Below are 16,187 nucleotides of genomic sequence, written 5' to 3' on the forward strand. Positions count from 1 at the left end.
AGACCCCATGTGCTTCTGTCCACAGGAGGAATGCACTGAATTCTCTGTCCATAGGTCCTGGCTGAAAGCAGTTCTAGGATAGAGCTATTTCTGAGTTCAAAAAAGAACCTCCCACTGCTTGAGAGATGCTGAGAAGCCAGTCCCTGCCACATAACAGCAAGGTTCTGGGGTAAACAGAGGGCCAGGCTGGGCTCCGCTCCTGCAGCCTCCCACCCGTGACCCACAGCCTTCTCCACGGGGTGAAACTGAGGGAGGGTGGGGTGTGCATGTGAGAGAGAGGGGGGCCGAGAGAGCAGGGCCCGAGAGGCGCTGACGGAGGCTGTAATTTGGAATGCATTTTTCCTGACAAGTTGGAGCCTGCAGGTGTCTAGGCAAGCAGCTGTGGCCTTGGGAGGGGCAGGACTGGAAAGACCAGTGGAGACTACCACCTCCTGACATGGGCCAGCTAACTGGCTGGTCTGTAAAGAAGCATTTACCCTAAAGTACCCAGGGTCTGCACAAAGAAACAGATGGCGGTTGCTTGAATAGTGACGACTGCCCCAAATGACTGAAGCATGAAGTTGTGAGCTCCTGCCCCCGGAGCCTTGTGGGCAGAGCACTTGACCTCCATGCGTGAAAGTGGGGCCTAGAACCTTGAGGTGACTCTGCATGACTGAGTCAGACCTTCAGGGAGAGAAAGGGAACTGGTCCTAGGTCGGTGTGGAAAAGCATCCTCCCCACCATCTGATTTCCAGGAGTTTCGGCTGAATGCAGGAAGGTAGCTAATTAATCTTCCCCAAATTAATTTTCTTACCATGTCGGAAATGATTTATTGCTGTGCCTGTAAGGAGAGTTAGTCTATGATGGTCAAAGCCGGGGACAGGGAGAGGGAAGCAGGGACTGCTTGCTTGTATCTCTGCATGGGGCGGGGTGTCCCCATAGCCCTGCGTATGTCACAGCCCAGTTCTGTGGACCCCTCCGAGCCCTGGACGCAGGCGTAGACCGGGAACACACTGCTGTCTCAGCACGTGGAGGGTAGCCCTGAGGTTCTCTACCTCTTAGCCAGGTGCCCCGACTAGGTGCATCTTACCCAAAGCATTAAAGGGGGGAAAATGGATCATTCACAAACATTTTTCTTTTTGTGGTTGAGAAATGTGACAGCTGTTGTCATGCCTAATTGCAGCCAATTTTCTGTGTGTAATCACTGGGGCCTCAGCTGGGGTTTCTTCTCAGCTGAGAAGAAACCCCAGCTTGTTTTGTCTCCCGACTAGATGTTCAGCTTCTCGTGGGCAGAGACCCCAGCTTGATCATGGGCTCCCAGAAGGGGCCACCATAGCCTGTTCTTTATCAACTACTGTCACGTCCCCAAATCATGTCATTATTTGCTTTTCACAACATTCATGTGAAGTTGAGAAAGCAGGCAATTTTGCCCCGTTTCACAGATGAATTGCTCAAACTCAAAAAGATAAAGCAGGTTGCTCGGAGTTACCCAGTGAGGGTGTCGTGGAGCCAGCTCAGGTCCAGAACTCTCTGTCCCGGCTGTTTCTGCTTGGCTGTGTCCTTTCTGTGGTGCCACCCGCCTTTCTGTGCTTTTGCACAGCCCCAGGCAACTGCTGCAGCCCAGCTGCCGCTGGTCAGCCTTGGGGCTGTGGAAATGCCACCCGCCTCGGTCACAGTGGAGTTCCTGCAAACAGCCACCCACCAAGGCGTTATGTGTTAGCTTTCAGGGGTCTCTTGAAGGCTGTGTTCTGCTGTGGGGGCAGCCAAAGCTGCGCTAAGGAACAGGGCACAGACAGGTGGTATCCAGTTGCCTGACCTCGACCCAAAGCAGACGCCCACCTTAGAGCCTCTGCTTGGACACCCAAATGGCTGGCGCTCCAGCGCCCAGGGAGTGTGTCCTTTTATTAGCTGTTAGATGTCCTTCCTGACTCACTGAGTTTGCTTCTGTATAGTTCTCAGTCTATACAGAACACCTGTCCACTGCCTCTTCTCCAGGCAGCCCCCGGTCACTGGGAGCTCTCTTCAGACCCCCAGATCCCTGTTTTCTTAACGCCATCTCTTGGTCGGCATGGCAACAGAGCCTCCATCTTGGGGACATCAGGCCTGCCAGGGCCTGTGTCACAGTGGGTCCCAAAGGAAGACCAGGACTCCAGCCTGCTGGTCCCCTGATGGGGGCAGAAGCATGGAGCCATCTGGCTGCTGCTGCCATCTCATGTCCTGCACGCTGTTTGCTCACCTTCCAGGAGCCCTCCTGACTCCCAGAGCTGGGGAGAGGGCCGGGTTGTGTGGCTCCTGGGTTTCAAGCTGGCAAGCCAACCCACAGAGTCCCAGGCAGTCCTCTCACGGTGCCCCCCTCCCCCCGCACAGTGAAACGGCAGGCCAGTCACACACCAGCCTGGATTTTCAGCCAGGTGTGTTGAATTATGATAGGGTCAGCACCTATCACCTCCCTAAGACAGAGAGAGCACCTCTCCTCTTAGCTGTTCTCTAAAGTGGCTCGAATGCCAGGGAGCTTGGTCATTTTATCTGGGGCTCCTGACCTTTCTGAGATGTGCCCAACACTTTGCAGGCTTATATAAACATGATGGAGGGAGCAACCACTTCGTCAGTTATCAGATTCCCAAAGAGATCCATGACCCCCAAACCATTAAGAAAGCTAACGCACGGTCTTAACGGTGAATTGATAAGGAAATGGTCCAGCCGGGACCATGTAGAACATTCCCAGGTTTGTTCACAGGCAGTTTGCTTTGGAGTAGAGCAGGAAGAAGTCATGGGCTCGGAAAGGACCCAGGACCTCACGGGGTGCCGCCCCCTCACTTTCCAGGGAGAGGAGAGCAGCACAGGGTGGGGGAGACTTGTCTTGCCTCATCCCACAAGTGGCCGAGCTGGGGCAGCCCGATGCTGCCAGTTCCCACAGACAGCAGAGCATAGGTGTCTGTATGGCTTGGAGGGGCACTGCCTGTGGGGCAGTGGGGACAGTGCAGGCCACCCACTCCTGGAAGGTGGCGGCTACTCTGTCTCCTGTCCCTTTTTTTTTTTTTAGCAGGTTTGAGTGATTTTTATCAGGGATACCGGTATATTTCAGTAGTGGCTTCTCTCCACGGTCCCACCAGCCTTCCCTGGAGCCACGTAATCTTCCTGGAGAGTTTGCTGAGAGCCAGCTAGTCTTGTTCTGAAAGGGTCTGTGCTTCCAAAGAGAGAGCCTTGCACATCCTCACGGCCAGAGCAAGCTTTGGCCCGGGCTCCCCTCCTGGGCACGTCAGGGTCTTGCCTCCCACACTGCTCAAGCGTGTTGCTCAATCCGGGCCAGTCCTCAGGATTGCACAGAGGATGCCATTACTCCTGCGTCTCAGATTCTGGAGATGCACCAAGGCATGCTGGATCGTCTCTTACTCCAGTTAACCCCCAGGGAAGAAAGCAAGAGAGAGCTGCATTGAACACTGACTTCTTGCTTCACTTTAATGAACAAGGCTGAGAAACATCTGGGAAAAGTGGAACTCCAGAGTGGCATCGGGAGGCTTAGCTTTAGATTGGTGGGCGAGGGGGCTGGCTCTAACTTAGCCTTTCCCAAACTTTAATCATAAGAATCACCTGGGTTGCTTATAAAATATACAAGTTATTAGGGCTAGGAATCTGGTTTTTTTTAAACAAGTGTCATTCCTATCTTCAGGCAAGTTTGGGAAGCAGTTTATCTACTGTACCGAAAATAACCTGTGAAGAGGAGTGCTTTGGAAAAGTTTAGTTTTGCTTATAGTACGTTAATAAGTTTTTCTTGTTTGAAAAATGTGTTAACATTACATACGAGTCTCCTTTTATTTTCCTTTCATCACCCAACTACCAGTCGTTCCCTCCTCCCAGAGGTGTCAGTTTGAAGTGTCTGTCTCCTCCCCAGATGTTTTTGTTATTAAATAGAGATACAGGTTTTTGTTTAATTTTCATAAATAGGTATCATCTTTTTTTTTGGGGGGGTGCCATGCCGCTCGGCCTGTGGGGTCTTAGTTCCTTGACCAGGGGTTGAACCCAGGCCCCCAGAAGTGAAAGCGCTGAGTCCTAACCACTGGACTGCCAGGGAATTCCCAATCATCTTGTATTTACCATTCTACAGCCTGCTTTCTTCCACCCAAAGCTATGTCTCGGAGCACTATGTATAGAGCTATAGAGCGACTACTTTCTTTTTTTTAACCTGCTACATAATATCCCATAGTGTGAAACTGGCACGGTTTATTTAGCAGTCCCCCTATTGATGGGCATAGCAGGTGCTTGCAGTTTCTCCTTATTACTTGCTCCAGTAAGCATCCTTGCCCATGTCTCCCTGTGCACATTTGGGAATAAATACTGAAATGTGAAATTGTTGGGTTAATCCATGTGCATTTTTGGATTTTAATGGACGCTCCCAAAGTTATCTTTCACAGTGACTCTACCAATTTACCTTTCCACCCAGAGCCTATGGAGAGGAACCAGTTCTCAACGCAGGTGCCACTGTCTCACTAAAGCATATGGGCATGTGGCCAAGTGGAGACACCCACTTTCCACTTCCCTTTGGGGATAAATTGGAAGACTACCTCCTATCATGAAACTAAATCCCCAAGAAAAAACACCCAGGCCTCAGACTGCTGGAAGGGAGGGACCAGTTCCACCCAGCAGTGTATGCAAAGCAGAAAGGAGGCTTGTGGAGCTCCAGTCTGCAGCCCGCTCCCAGAGCCTTGTCAGAGAGGCGTTGGGTGTGCTGGAATTCTAGAATCCTCCGGCCTGCAATGGACCATGTACAAAAATGGGAGGTTGGAACAGGTCTCTCGAGGACACACCTCCAGCTCCCAGTTTCACTGCTTTATGAGCCTATAAAAGTCCTTCAGGGCACTGGCTAACCTGGGGTCTCCAATTTTGTTTGACAGCAAGAAAAGGCCTGCCTGGGTTTAGCCATAACCCTGCTTCATTTTTCAGAGATGGGCCGGTATGCCTATCCCAGGAGGCCAAGAAAGCAAAAGAAGGTGTGTTCTATGAGTTAGGTAGCCACACTCTGACAGCCCGTCTTTCTGCTGCTCTGCTCCATGGTGGAATGGTGGGACCAGTGGCCTGGGTTCCCCCTCAGCTCTGTCTGCACCTGCCCTGTGTAAGGCAAGCACGCCATCTGAAGGGTTCAGTGCCATGTTGGGTCTTTGCCAATCCAAGATCAAAATCAAGGAAGGCTTCTCATGTGCCCAAGTGGCCTGACCTGTGGAGGAGTCCCGGCTGGCTCCCTTTTGCTTGAATTGTTTAATTAGATTTAAGAGACTTGTCCGCTAACTGGGGCATTTTAAAGCAAAGCAAAAGCAACCCCCCCAGGAATCCAAGCCCACTCCTGGGCAAACTCTCGCTTCCTTTCTTTTAACTCAGAAAATCAACAGCCTTCACTCAAGCCCCCTGCCTGACCATCCTGACTTACAGTGTCCCTGGGTCACACTACCCAGTGCTTGCACCTGAGGCCCGTGGCACGTCGCACGGCACTGTGGTTAAACTCCCCGCTCAACTCTCCTAACACCTGGTTAAATTTTTACTCCAAAAACCGGGACATGATTTTGTGAAAGGTCAGACAGCTCAGTGATTGTTTGCTGAGTTTCACGTTGCTCAAACCTCAAATTCCCTCCCCTCTACCAACCTCACTTTGAAGTTTGAAAGGAAATTGATTAAATATACATTTTAGGAATCTTCTGATTTGCTTCTTAAACTAACAGAATTCTAAACTTTTTTTTTTTAAACGGAAGGATTTTCAACTGTCAGCAGGTATAACTGGAACCATATGTCAGCAGAGACCAAGAGTTTTTCCTGGTTTTAGGATTTGTAAATTCTTATTGAAACGGAAGTAAGCAGGGCAGGCAGCCGGAGGGCCCCCGTGACAGCCCACGCTCAGATCTCATTTTAATTAGAAAATACAGATAGCGCCTGCTGAACCGAAGGCCTCCCAGAGCTCCCATCCCAGGGCGAACAAAGATTTGGTTTACATCCTGCTAGCCTCTGTGTTTGCAAATCATAGAGCACTTCCGGGAGGAGCTGGAATGTTGATTTCTAGATTACGGAGAGACTGCAGCCCAGCACCCTCCCCAGCTAATCCCCTCAAGTGATTTTGTTTTCTTGGGGAAATATTTGCTCCCTTCTTCATTGCAGAATAGACGGAGGGTGTTCATTCTGAAAAGAGACAGTAAGGAAGGCCGGGATGAGAGAAAAGAGATTAGATGTCATCCACAGCAGGTTCCTCATTTTCTCCTTTAGATTTCAGGCCCCTTGAACTCTGAGACCCAAAACCCTACATGCACTGGATTGGCATCTGAGCTGTTCTGTATGACAGCGGTTCACTTGTCTAATTTTCTCCCTAATGTGTTCTGCAAGTGGTAGAGTAGAAATGTCCTATGAAAGACATGGCGGGCCCTAGCGCTCCCTCTCCCCCATCTTTCCCTGTCTGGTGTCATTTGAGCTCAGTGAGTCTCCAGAAAGGCCACGATTACAGTGTCAGCATCTGGAAGCTCCCCTGCTGGCACTGGAGCCTGACCCATGGCCACAGTGGAGCGGTGGCAGTGGGGCTGCACATGCTCAGACTGCGGGCGCTCCAGCCTTGGGTCTTCCACCGATAAGCCTGCTCTTCTTAGGGGAGCAGTGACTGCTATGTGCTATGCCTCCCGTCGGCCCTCCCGGCCACACGCCAGTGACAGGGCTGCGGGCATCACATTCCCGGCAACTGGAGGTCACTGGCTCCTGCTGCCAGGGTTGCTGCCACAAACTGCCATGACCCGGCAGACAAAGGGGGATTTTCCCTTCCCCTGGGTTTACAGGCCGCTCAAATGCTTTACATTCCAGGAGCTGGGAGAGAGTGGAGGCTCCTGTGGTTTCTAATTAACCCCACAATTTAAATAACAATTCATGAAACCCCAAGGGTTGAGAGAAAGCTAACCTACCCCCTCCCGAGAAAGGCAGCTGGGTGGCCCTGGCTGGGAGGCTGAGGACTTGCCCTTTGCCAGATGTGTGACCAAAGGGGCAGAAGTCACAGTGAGTCTGTGGTGGAGCAAAGGGTGCATTGAAAGGGAACGGGTTTGGCGGGTTCCTGTCCTTTCCCCTCTGGTGAGAGTGCCTCTCCTGAAGGTTAGGTAGTCAGAAATGGGAGGAGGGCTTCCCCGGTGGCTCAGTGGTTGAGAGTCCGCCTGCTGATGCAGGGGACACGGGTTCATGCCCCGGTCCGGGAAGATCCCACATACCGCAGAGCGGCTGGGCCCGTGAGCCATGACCGCTGAGCCTGCGCGTCCGGAGCCTGTGCTCCGCAACGGGAGAGGCCACAACAGTGAGAGGCCCGCGTACCGCAAAAAAAAAAAAAAAAAAAAAGAAATGGGAGGAAAAGTTGCTGTGTTTACTCTTAGCCTCCAACTGGGAAGTTTTACCCTTCTCCAGGGAAAATGTGGAACTTTGAAGTGTTCAAAACTCAGATTCTCACACTCTTAGGGGACTCCCCTGCTGTCCCCACTGCCTAGCCCCAGGTGACTGCTCTGTTTGTTGTGGAACTTTGCTGTTTTCTGGAATACAGACAAGAGAGGAGCCCAGGAAGGGCTCTGGGAGGCAGAGGGTCCATCCAAGGTGCCCGCTCTGGACCTCAGTTTCCCCATCTGTTTTGGAAGGGTCTTCTGATGTGTTGCTTCCAAGGCCCTCGCTGGCCTTGGCGGTCTATCCATTCATCCCTGAGCTGCTTTGGTGTTTTCACTGGGCCTGTCTGGGGACTCAGTCATCTCTGCAGAGCGTTGATCTCACCAGATTGTTGCCTGGTTACCCAAGGGATGGTTGTGTTCCAGATTTGGGGAAAATGGAACGCTGGACATAATTATCTCTAGGCAAGCTCTTCTATGCCTCAGCCAGCACCAGGAGCATGTCAGCATTTCTAGGCTCTCTGCGAGCTCATTTCCAACTTTCCTCTGTTTCCATTCCACTAAATCGAGCAAGTCACATTCCCCGAAGACACCTTCCAAGTTCTTGCCTCTGTGCTTCTGTACTGAGATGCCCTTCTGTCCTCACTTCACTGTGCCCGGAGCAGCCACCCTACATGTGCAGGCTCAGGCCCTTCCCTTACGATGGAGCACTGCAGCATGGGCCCCTTGTCACCCCTGCAAGAATCAGAGTTCCCTGAGGGTGGGCACCAGCTCAGATTCCTGCCTCTGCCTCCTACTCCTTGCTCATCTGGCACAGGCTCAGTTTATATTTGTTGGAGAAAGCCTGGCTGTGAACAGAAGTGAAGTAGACAGCCACAGGTGGACTCACACGCTTGCCATCTTCCTTGCAGGTGACCATCGCTGATGACTACTCAGATCCCTTTGATGCCAAGAATGATCTGAAAAGCAAAGCGGGAAAGGGGGAGAGTGCTGGCTACATGGAGCCCTATGAGGCGCAGAGGATCATGACAGGTAAGCAGAGCCCTTGGCACAGAGACTTGCAACTCAGCAGGGAGGCAGACGGGCGCTGTGGTCACCGCCAGCCTCCAGAGGTGAAGGTGTGTACTTTCAAGGTGGTGGTTGGGGAGCAGTGCCGTGTTGAATCTTTACCACAGTTTATCTGTTCGTGTTTCACCGACCTCAGGAAGAAACTGGCAGGGCACAGTGACAGTCCAGATACCAGGGTACCAAGTACAGTTAACCAAGATAGGGACTAAGAAGTACATGGGGAAGTGGGGGGGAAAGTTCTCTTAGAAATTTCGGATTAAAGAAAGATACAGCACTTGAGATGGAAAACTTAGCTTGGAACTTCCTAGCAGCCAGGGCAATAAAAGAAACAGCTGGGTCACCTTGCTTTTATTACTTAGTAGAAGGGGGCAGACTAGATCGTTAGGGACAGAATTATGCCTGGCCCCATACAAGAAAATCTTTATTTTAGGGCTGGAAGCAGCTTAAAGAGCCGTGGTCTACGTGGCAGGTTTACAGGAAACACAGAGACTTTCCTCCTTTGGCTGTTTTCCTATTGGCCCTTGGTGATAAAACCTGTCAGAGCAATGGTGTAGGGCCCAGGAGAATGTGGCCAGGTATGTGGTATCCTGGGGGCCTCTTTTTGCCAGGATGATGCTTGGAGCATCTCTAAGGAATGAGCAGTTATCAGATATCAGCCATCTCAACAGACCCCAGGCATGGGCGGATGGTAGGGAGATCACGGGCAGAGGAGAAGCCCCCCATGAATGTCCTCCTGGCTCAGGAGGATGGTCCAGGCACAGAAGAGCAGCTGTGTGAGTTGGCCCCCTCTGACCCTGCACAGGACAGTGATATGAGCAGAGTCACTACGTGCTGCAGAGCGCGGGCGGGTAGCCCCCCGAATTTTGAGGCCTAGTGAGTTGGTGCCCTGTGTGTCTCAGGATTTGGGATTCAGGTGCCTCCTTCTGTGACTCTATTATTGTTTATTTGTGTTCATGTCTTTGATTCCTTCTGAATTAGAAGGAAGAAGGGAGGGACTTCCCTGGCGGTCCAGTGGTTAAGACTCTACGCTTCCACTGCAGGGGTCGTGGGTTCGATCCCTGTTCGGGGAACTAAGGTCCAGCATGTGGAGCGGCCAAAAAATGAAATAAAAATAAAATAAATAAATTTTTTAAAAAAGAAGAAGGAGGAGGAGGAAGGGAAGAAACAGTTACTGAGCACTTAGTACATTCTGGGCCCGCGTTGAACGTTAGCTCTCGGTCTGCGGAGACCCTGTAGGATAATTGCTGAAGAATCTGGGTGTGAGTCCAGGCCCTGCTTCCAGGACTCTGCGTCATGCTCTTCCTGCTCATGGAAGGCAATTCTCTGGCCACCAGTGTGGCCTCCAGAACACCTGGCCACTTTGTGAAGGGCTGAGGTAGGAAGCAATTGACCAGAGGGACTTCGGCCAGCCTGCTGGAGGGCCACCTCTTGTGGCCGTTCCCATCTTTCTAGTCTCTCCTGGCAAAGCGGCCTCCATGGGCGGCAAGAACCCAAGAGCTGAGTATGTGTTTGGGGCCAGGGTCCCAAGGTGGGGAGCAGCCTGTTCTCTTCCAGCAACTCAGGAAAGCAGATCTGCTGGTGGAGTCTTCACCTCAGGCCTGTAGGAACACCCACTCCCGCCATCACGCCCCATCACCTCCACCCACGTGCCAGCACCCCCATCAGGCCCAGAGAAGCAGCCCCGAGCCCAGCTCAGCCCTGAGGGCCAGTGGTGGCAGCCGTGGCCCTGCGCCTCCCTGTAGCTTCCACTAGTCTTGCACTCAGCAGGCCTTGGCCTGGGTTAAAGGAGTGGTGGGTCCAGGAGTAACTTTGGGACACTGGCACATTCAGACATCAGGGCAGCAAAGGATCTTTGAGGTCATCCAAACCCAACAGCCTTTTTTACAGATGGGGAAACTGAGACTAGGAGGGAGAGGGACTTGCCCGAGGACACATAGTAAGTTGGAGGCGGACTGGCCAGCATGGCCTGTGCTCAGCAGGGCAGACTCTGGGGTTGGGTGCTGGAGGAGGTGTAATGTTGAGTTTGATGCCCAGGTATCCGGGCATGAGGAAATGGCAGGAGCTGTTGAGGCTGGAAGCCTCTGCCAGGTCCCAGGCTCCATACTGGGCCCCGTGACATATACACTCTTTAAACCTCACTGTGTCCCTGCAAAGGAGGTGTTGTCTCATTTCACAGGTGAGGGAGACTGTGAACAAGTCACTTCCCTGGGGTCACACCAGCAGAAGGGAGAGACCCAGACCTGCATCTTTGGAACATGGGGGCAGGGGGCTGAAGGGGATGGGTGGGAACATCTGCTGGGAGCCCAGACTTTGGGGAGGGTCCGCCACTGCTCAGCGTCTTTGGAGTGGAGCTGGGCCCCTCCTGGGTGCTGCCATGGACCCCAGCGGTAAGGAGCTGATTAACTGGGTGGAATTCTCCTGTGAGACTTTGACTTTTTAATGAGGCACACCCACGGGGGCCAGGTCCAAGGCAGGGCAGTGTGAGTTTACTGGAAATCTGGTAGGATCTCAGGCATTCTGTCTCCAAAGAAGCATCCTTCTCTTTGCTGCTCTGTGCTTTCTTCCTACCTTGGAGATTATGCCCAAATTTACCCGTGTTTTTGTTTTTAAGGAAATATGTGATTAAACAGGACGTTTTCTGGGTGTAATGACCTTGCAGCAGCTCTCTTTGACTTGGAATTCTTTGTGTGTAACATCACCATCACCGCAGTGACTGATGGCAAGGATGGGGGCTGGGTTAGCCAGCACCATATAAATGTTCCAGGAAGTAGCTCACTGAGCTGCCACGAAACTCCCGGGGGAGGGGGAGGTAACAGAGGTTGGTGCTGGGGATGGCAGTGGAGCAGGGGGTGTGGCACAGAACAAGTTATATTCAGCCTTTTAGGGGGACCATTTTTTTTGATGCTGTAACATTTATGGGTATGAGTACACGTAGCTTCTAGTAACTAGGCAGGCATCTTTGGTACGTAAGAGTAATGCTGCCAGGGGAATTCCAGTGGTTAGGACTCCATGCTTTCACTGCCGAGGGCCAGGTTCAATCTAGTTGGGGAACTAAGATCCCACAAGCCTTGTGGCCAAAAAAAAAAAAAAAAAACAAAGGAAAAGAATAATGCTGCCAGGAAGAGCATGGCTTCCCTGCCTGAGATGGCGTGCATCTCTGTACTGGTTTGAAAGGAGACCAGACTGGAGTCAAGCAGATCTGGGAAGGCCAGTTGTCACCTAAGTGACCCCTGGGCCTCAGTTTCCCCCTGAGAAGCAGTAGCCTTGGAGTGGGCAGTCAACAGTACTTCTAGCTGCTTTTGTCTGTGAACTGGCTGTTTGACCCTGCGCAGCACATTCTGTGCCTCTGTTTTTCCCTGTTTAAGGAATGATGGGTCAATAATAACAGCAACAGCAGTGGCGGCCACTGCTAAGGTCTCTTGTACTTGTTTACAGCACTTGGTGTGAATTCTCATTGGATCTTCAGCGTCACTCTTTGAAGTGGAGGTGCCCATTTTACCAATAGACTGAGGCACAGAGAGACTAAGTAATTAGTCCAAGGCAACACAGCCGGGTAGTCAGTTGGGGGGCTGTCTAAGGCAGTCCTGTTTAACTGCTACACAGGATTTCTCTCCAGGGCCCATCCAGCCCTGGTGCACTCCCTGGAGCTTGGTCTTCAGACTCCCCAGCATGGCCGACGTGGCCTGTGATTAAGTGGGAAGGTTTTGTCCTCTGTGTCCTTGGCACCATGCAGCAGGTGGTGGGGAGCCTGTGGGAGGTGTGATTTTGTGAACAGAGAACTTGGCCCAGCCCATTGGCTGTAGCTAGGATGGAGGGCATGGAGAAGCATGGCTGTTTTTCTAGGGGCTCCTCTTAACCCTTCTCTCTGCCTTAACTTACCATCTCCCACAGACTCCCCTTTGTGTCAACCACAGGAATTAGGTTCTGGATCCAAAAGGGAGGCTCAGCTGTCCGTGGAACCTCAGAACCCATGTATGCCTGGGCCTCATTTTCTGGCCTCATCACCTCTCTCACCTCAGCAGCAGCTCTGGAGATATTTCCTTAACACCCTAGGGCTCTATGGACCCCAGCTGGAAAGCTAGTGACCCAGTCCAAGCTTTCCTTTTTATAGGTAGGAAAACTGAGACTCAGAAAAGTCACGATCCTTTTGAGATTTTTTGTTTTTAACACACTGATTAAATGTGAAGTTGTCTTGTGAGGCAGTGAGTTGACCATCCCTAGAGGCATCCAGGCAGAGGCAAGACAACCAGCACCGGGAGATGATATGAAGGTAGTTAAGTCTCAGATGTGTGGTTGGTTCAAGCTACCCCTGAGGTCTGTGTCAGTCCTGAGCTCCGAGATGTCATGATTCACTGTGTCCACCCCCATCATTAGACACCCAGGATCAGCCCCACGAAGGGAGCACCTGAGACCAACTCTGAATAGGAGAGGATCTGGTTAGGGCGGGCAGCTTCCTTTCTCAGTGCCAGCCTGACTCATGCCAACTGTGCAGTCCTGGTTCCGCTTTTCGTCTTTCTTGGCCCATCTCTTGAGGTCAGATTCTGGTTTTGGCTTTTTCCATGTGTGAATTGAAGAGGAAGGATCACACCACTTCTTGGTTTCCTTTCTGCTCCCTTGTCTATGTATTTGGTGTCTCCAGGCCAAGCCTCCCACTGAGCCGATAGGTAGGCCACCTCTCTCCAAATCCCTGCTTAGCAGCCCATTCTTTCCTTCTTCCCGGAGACTTGATCCTGGGGCTTGAGGGCCCCTGTTGCACAGAGACCTGCTGATGTGGTGGGAAGGGTGCTGGGCTCCCTTTTTTTTTCTTTTTTGGCCGGGCCACACGGCGTGTAGGATCTCAGTTCCCCGAGCAGGGATCAAACCTGTAGCCCCTGCATTGGAAGCTCGGAGTCTTAACCACTGGACTGCCAGGGAAGTCCAGGGTGCTGGGCTCTGAGTCAGGCTGACTTGGGTGACTGTGTGTGTCAGGATGCTTAGCTGGTTGGGGGCTGCTTTGTAAAATAGGGCACACAACACTGATGTGAGTCTTGGGTGGAGGAACAAACTTTGTACATGTGCTTGAGATTATTGATATTGGGGGGCAGAGGGCCTGTTCGGTTCTTCACATGGTTTTCTGTGCTGTTGAATTCTCTGGCCAGTCCCTGTAGGGGCCCCTGCCCACTTGGAGGTGGGTGGCAGGACACTGGAGCAGGTGGTTCCCCAGCCCCTCTGTGGTACCCTTGGTACCCTGGAGCCCTTGCTAAGCCCTGTTATGTTGGAATCTGGACCGTGTAACCTGGGCAAATAGTGCCCCTGCCTTTAGCAATAATATCCATGAAGCAGGGAGACAGGCATGGACCTGGGTGTCTGGTTGGTGCACAGAGGTGAGCAGGTGAATCTCCAGGAGTTCAGAGGAGAGACCACAGCTTCTAGTTTGGGCCATCCAAGTGGGGTGGGAGGTGGGAGTGGTGGGGATGAGAGCTGGGCCTGGCAACCAGGCAGAGGGAAGAGCTTGAGCAAAGGCATGGAGGTGTGGGAATTCTCTGCTGGAGAGGAGTGGAAGGAGATGAGGCTTTTGATAGGATCCTGATAGGAAAAGCACATGGGGCAAGAGCTTGTAAAGTCGGATTGTATCATGAGGCCCTAGTTAGCCTAAAGGTACAGAATATTTCTCACCTGGGATCCTTCTTCCCCAGGCCTTCAGCCCCAGGAATTCTCAGAGGTACCCAAGGTGGTGCTGGTGACAAGGACTGTGGTAGTTTGTTTTTTCAGAGGGCTTTCCTCTCTGCCAGGCAGTGCTCCAAACACTTTCCACGATTAGCTCATTTAATCCTCCCAAGGAGCCTGTGAGGTATAGGTACTACTATCATCCCCATTTTATAGATGAGAATACTGAGTCTCAGAAAGGTTAAGTAAGCAGTAAAACCAGGAAAAGTAGCCCCTTCCGGAGCCCTTGCCTTCAGCTGAAACACTATCACGTCCGTCCTGGACTCCCAGAGGGTCTGCAGAAATAACTGGGAATTTTACAGTTACTTAGGCCTCATTTTTAGGTGTGACTCTCACCCCCCTGCCCCCTCCCTGTCCTGTATAAAATTGTTCAAAGTGTCATCTCACAGGATGAATCATATAAGTATTAATTGAAAGCATTTTCATATAATTTTTAATATGTAAGCAATTACGCATTAGAAAGTCCCTAGCATGTTTTTATTATTAAATCAACTTTATAGCACAATAAGAGGAAATTAAAAGAAAGCCATTTCACACACAGCCCCACTGCCCTGGCGTGGCTGTTTTCCTTGCTTAAGACTTGCCTTCTGCCCTCTTAAGCTCCATGTGCTTATAGGCACGCTCCAGGTAAAGCCAGTCACCTATTTTTAAGGCAGGGGGTGGAGGCGTCCTTTTGTATCTTCTCTTCCTCTGGCATGGCCTATTCTAGCAGCAACATACTTTCCTTCCAAGAGAATGCTGGTTGTGTACCACGTTCAAGTCTCTGTATTCCAGTGGTGGCCTGTTTCAGGAGGAAGGAAGCAGGAAATGTGGATTCTAGCCCTGGCTCTGCCCTGGCCTGCTGTGTGACCTGAGGCAGGTTGCTTCCCCTCTCTGGGCCTCAGCTCCCTCATCTGAAAAATCAGATTCTGCCTTCTTTCCTGGGCTCCATGAGGATCTTTATAAGCACTTAGGTTCCCCGCTTCTGTGGTCACATTGGGCTTCTCCAGCTGTCCTGGTCAGGACTGCACCTTCCCCCACCCCACCCACACCCACTTCCACTTGGCACCAGCCCAGGTCTTGCCAGGCTGTGAGGAAGAGCTGGCTCTGGCACCATCCCAGGAGCGTGCATGCTGCCCTCTGCTGTCAGGGCAGACAGGGCTGGGAGCTGCAGGTCTGCGCCCTCTGAACAGCCAGCATCCAGAGGCCTTTCCTGGAGCTGCGAATAAAAGCCCCAAAGACCCGCAAATGCTTCTCAGAGAAGGGGCCCTCTTGAGTCCTGACTGGCCATTAGAGAGGTCACCTCCAGCCACCCTACCTGAGATTTCTGCCTTCCTCGCATGTTGACTGTCATCTCTGCCCTCCTGGTTCAAGGCAGCATTGTTGTTGTTTTTTTTAATTGAAGTATAGTTGATTTACAACGTGTTAATTTCCACTGTACAGTAAAGTGATTCAGTTATACATATATATACATTCTTTTTAAAATATTCCTTTCCATTATGATTTATCACAAGATATTGAATATAATTCCCTGTGCTATACAGTAGGACCTTGTTGTTTATCCATTCTATATAATAGTTTGAGGCAGCACTGTTTTCCTGTCCTTTTGGTGGTGGTAAAGTAGAGGGCCTTTCTGTCTGGGCCCTGAGCCCAGGCCCTTCCAGCTCCACAGTGCCGGTGGACTCTGCTCCCAGAATGTCCATGCACTCGCCTCTCTTCCTCACCTGGCCGGCTCTGCCGCCCTGCTACCCGAACAGTCTCCGCACCCTTCATTCCCCTCCCCCTCTGCAGGCCCCGTGCTCCTCCCTGGCCTGCCTGCTCTCCAAGTCGCCTCAGGCTTCAGCCTGTCCCGGGGGTCACAGCTCTCCGCCGGCTGGGGGATGTCAGGCTGGAGCTGTCCCTGAAGAGCAGTCTTTCTGTCTTGCATCCTCTCTCCACTTGAGGCCCAGAGAGGGGTACAAGCTGGCAAGAGTCACACAGCAGCAAGCCACAGAGCGGGTCTCCTGACTTCTAACATAGGGCTCCTGGTCTGGTTTTGAAATGTTTGGAAACCTGCCCTTGCCCACTCCTGCC

The 16,187-nt window shown here is 51.9% G+C and overlaps 1 protein-coding gene across 5 annotated transcripts in view; it reads left to right on the plus strand.

The window, feature by feature from the left end:
• Positions 1–16,187, plus strand: part of SHB (SH2 domain containing adaptor protein B) — a 136,439-nt gene that overhangs the window by 41,479 nt on the left and 78,773 nt on the right. For all 5 annotated transcript variants that reach the window (XM_082843537.1, XM_082843538.1, XM_082843539.1 and 2 more), the window contains exon 2: positions 8,273–8,393. In XM_082843537.1, the coding sequence (XP_082699663.1) occupies positions 8,273–8,393 (121 nt within the window). The remainder of the gene's footprint in view (positions 1–8,272; positions 8,394–16,187) is intronic.

This window comes from Leucopleurus acutus (genome assembly GCF_964270905.1).
Source record: "Leucopleurus acutus genome assembly, chromosome: 7".
Lineage (NCBI taxonomy): Eukaryota > Metazoa > Chordata > Mammalia > Artiodactyla > Delphinidae > Leucopleurus > Leucopleurus acutus.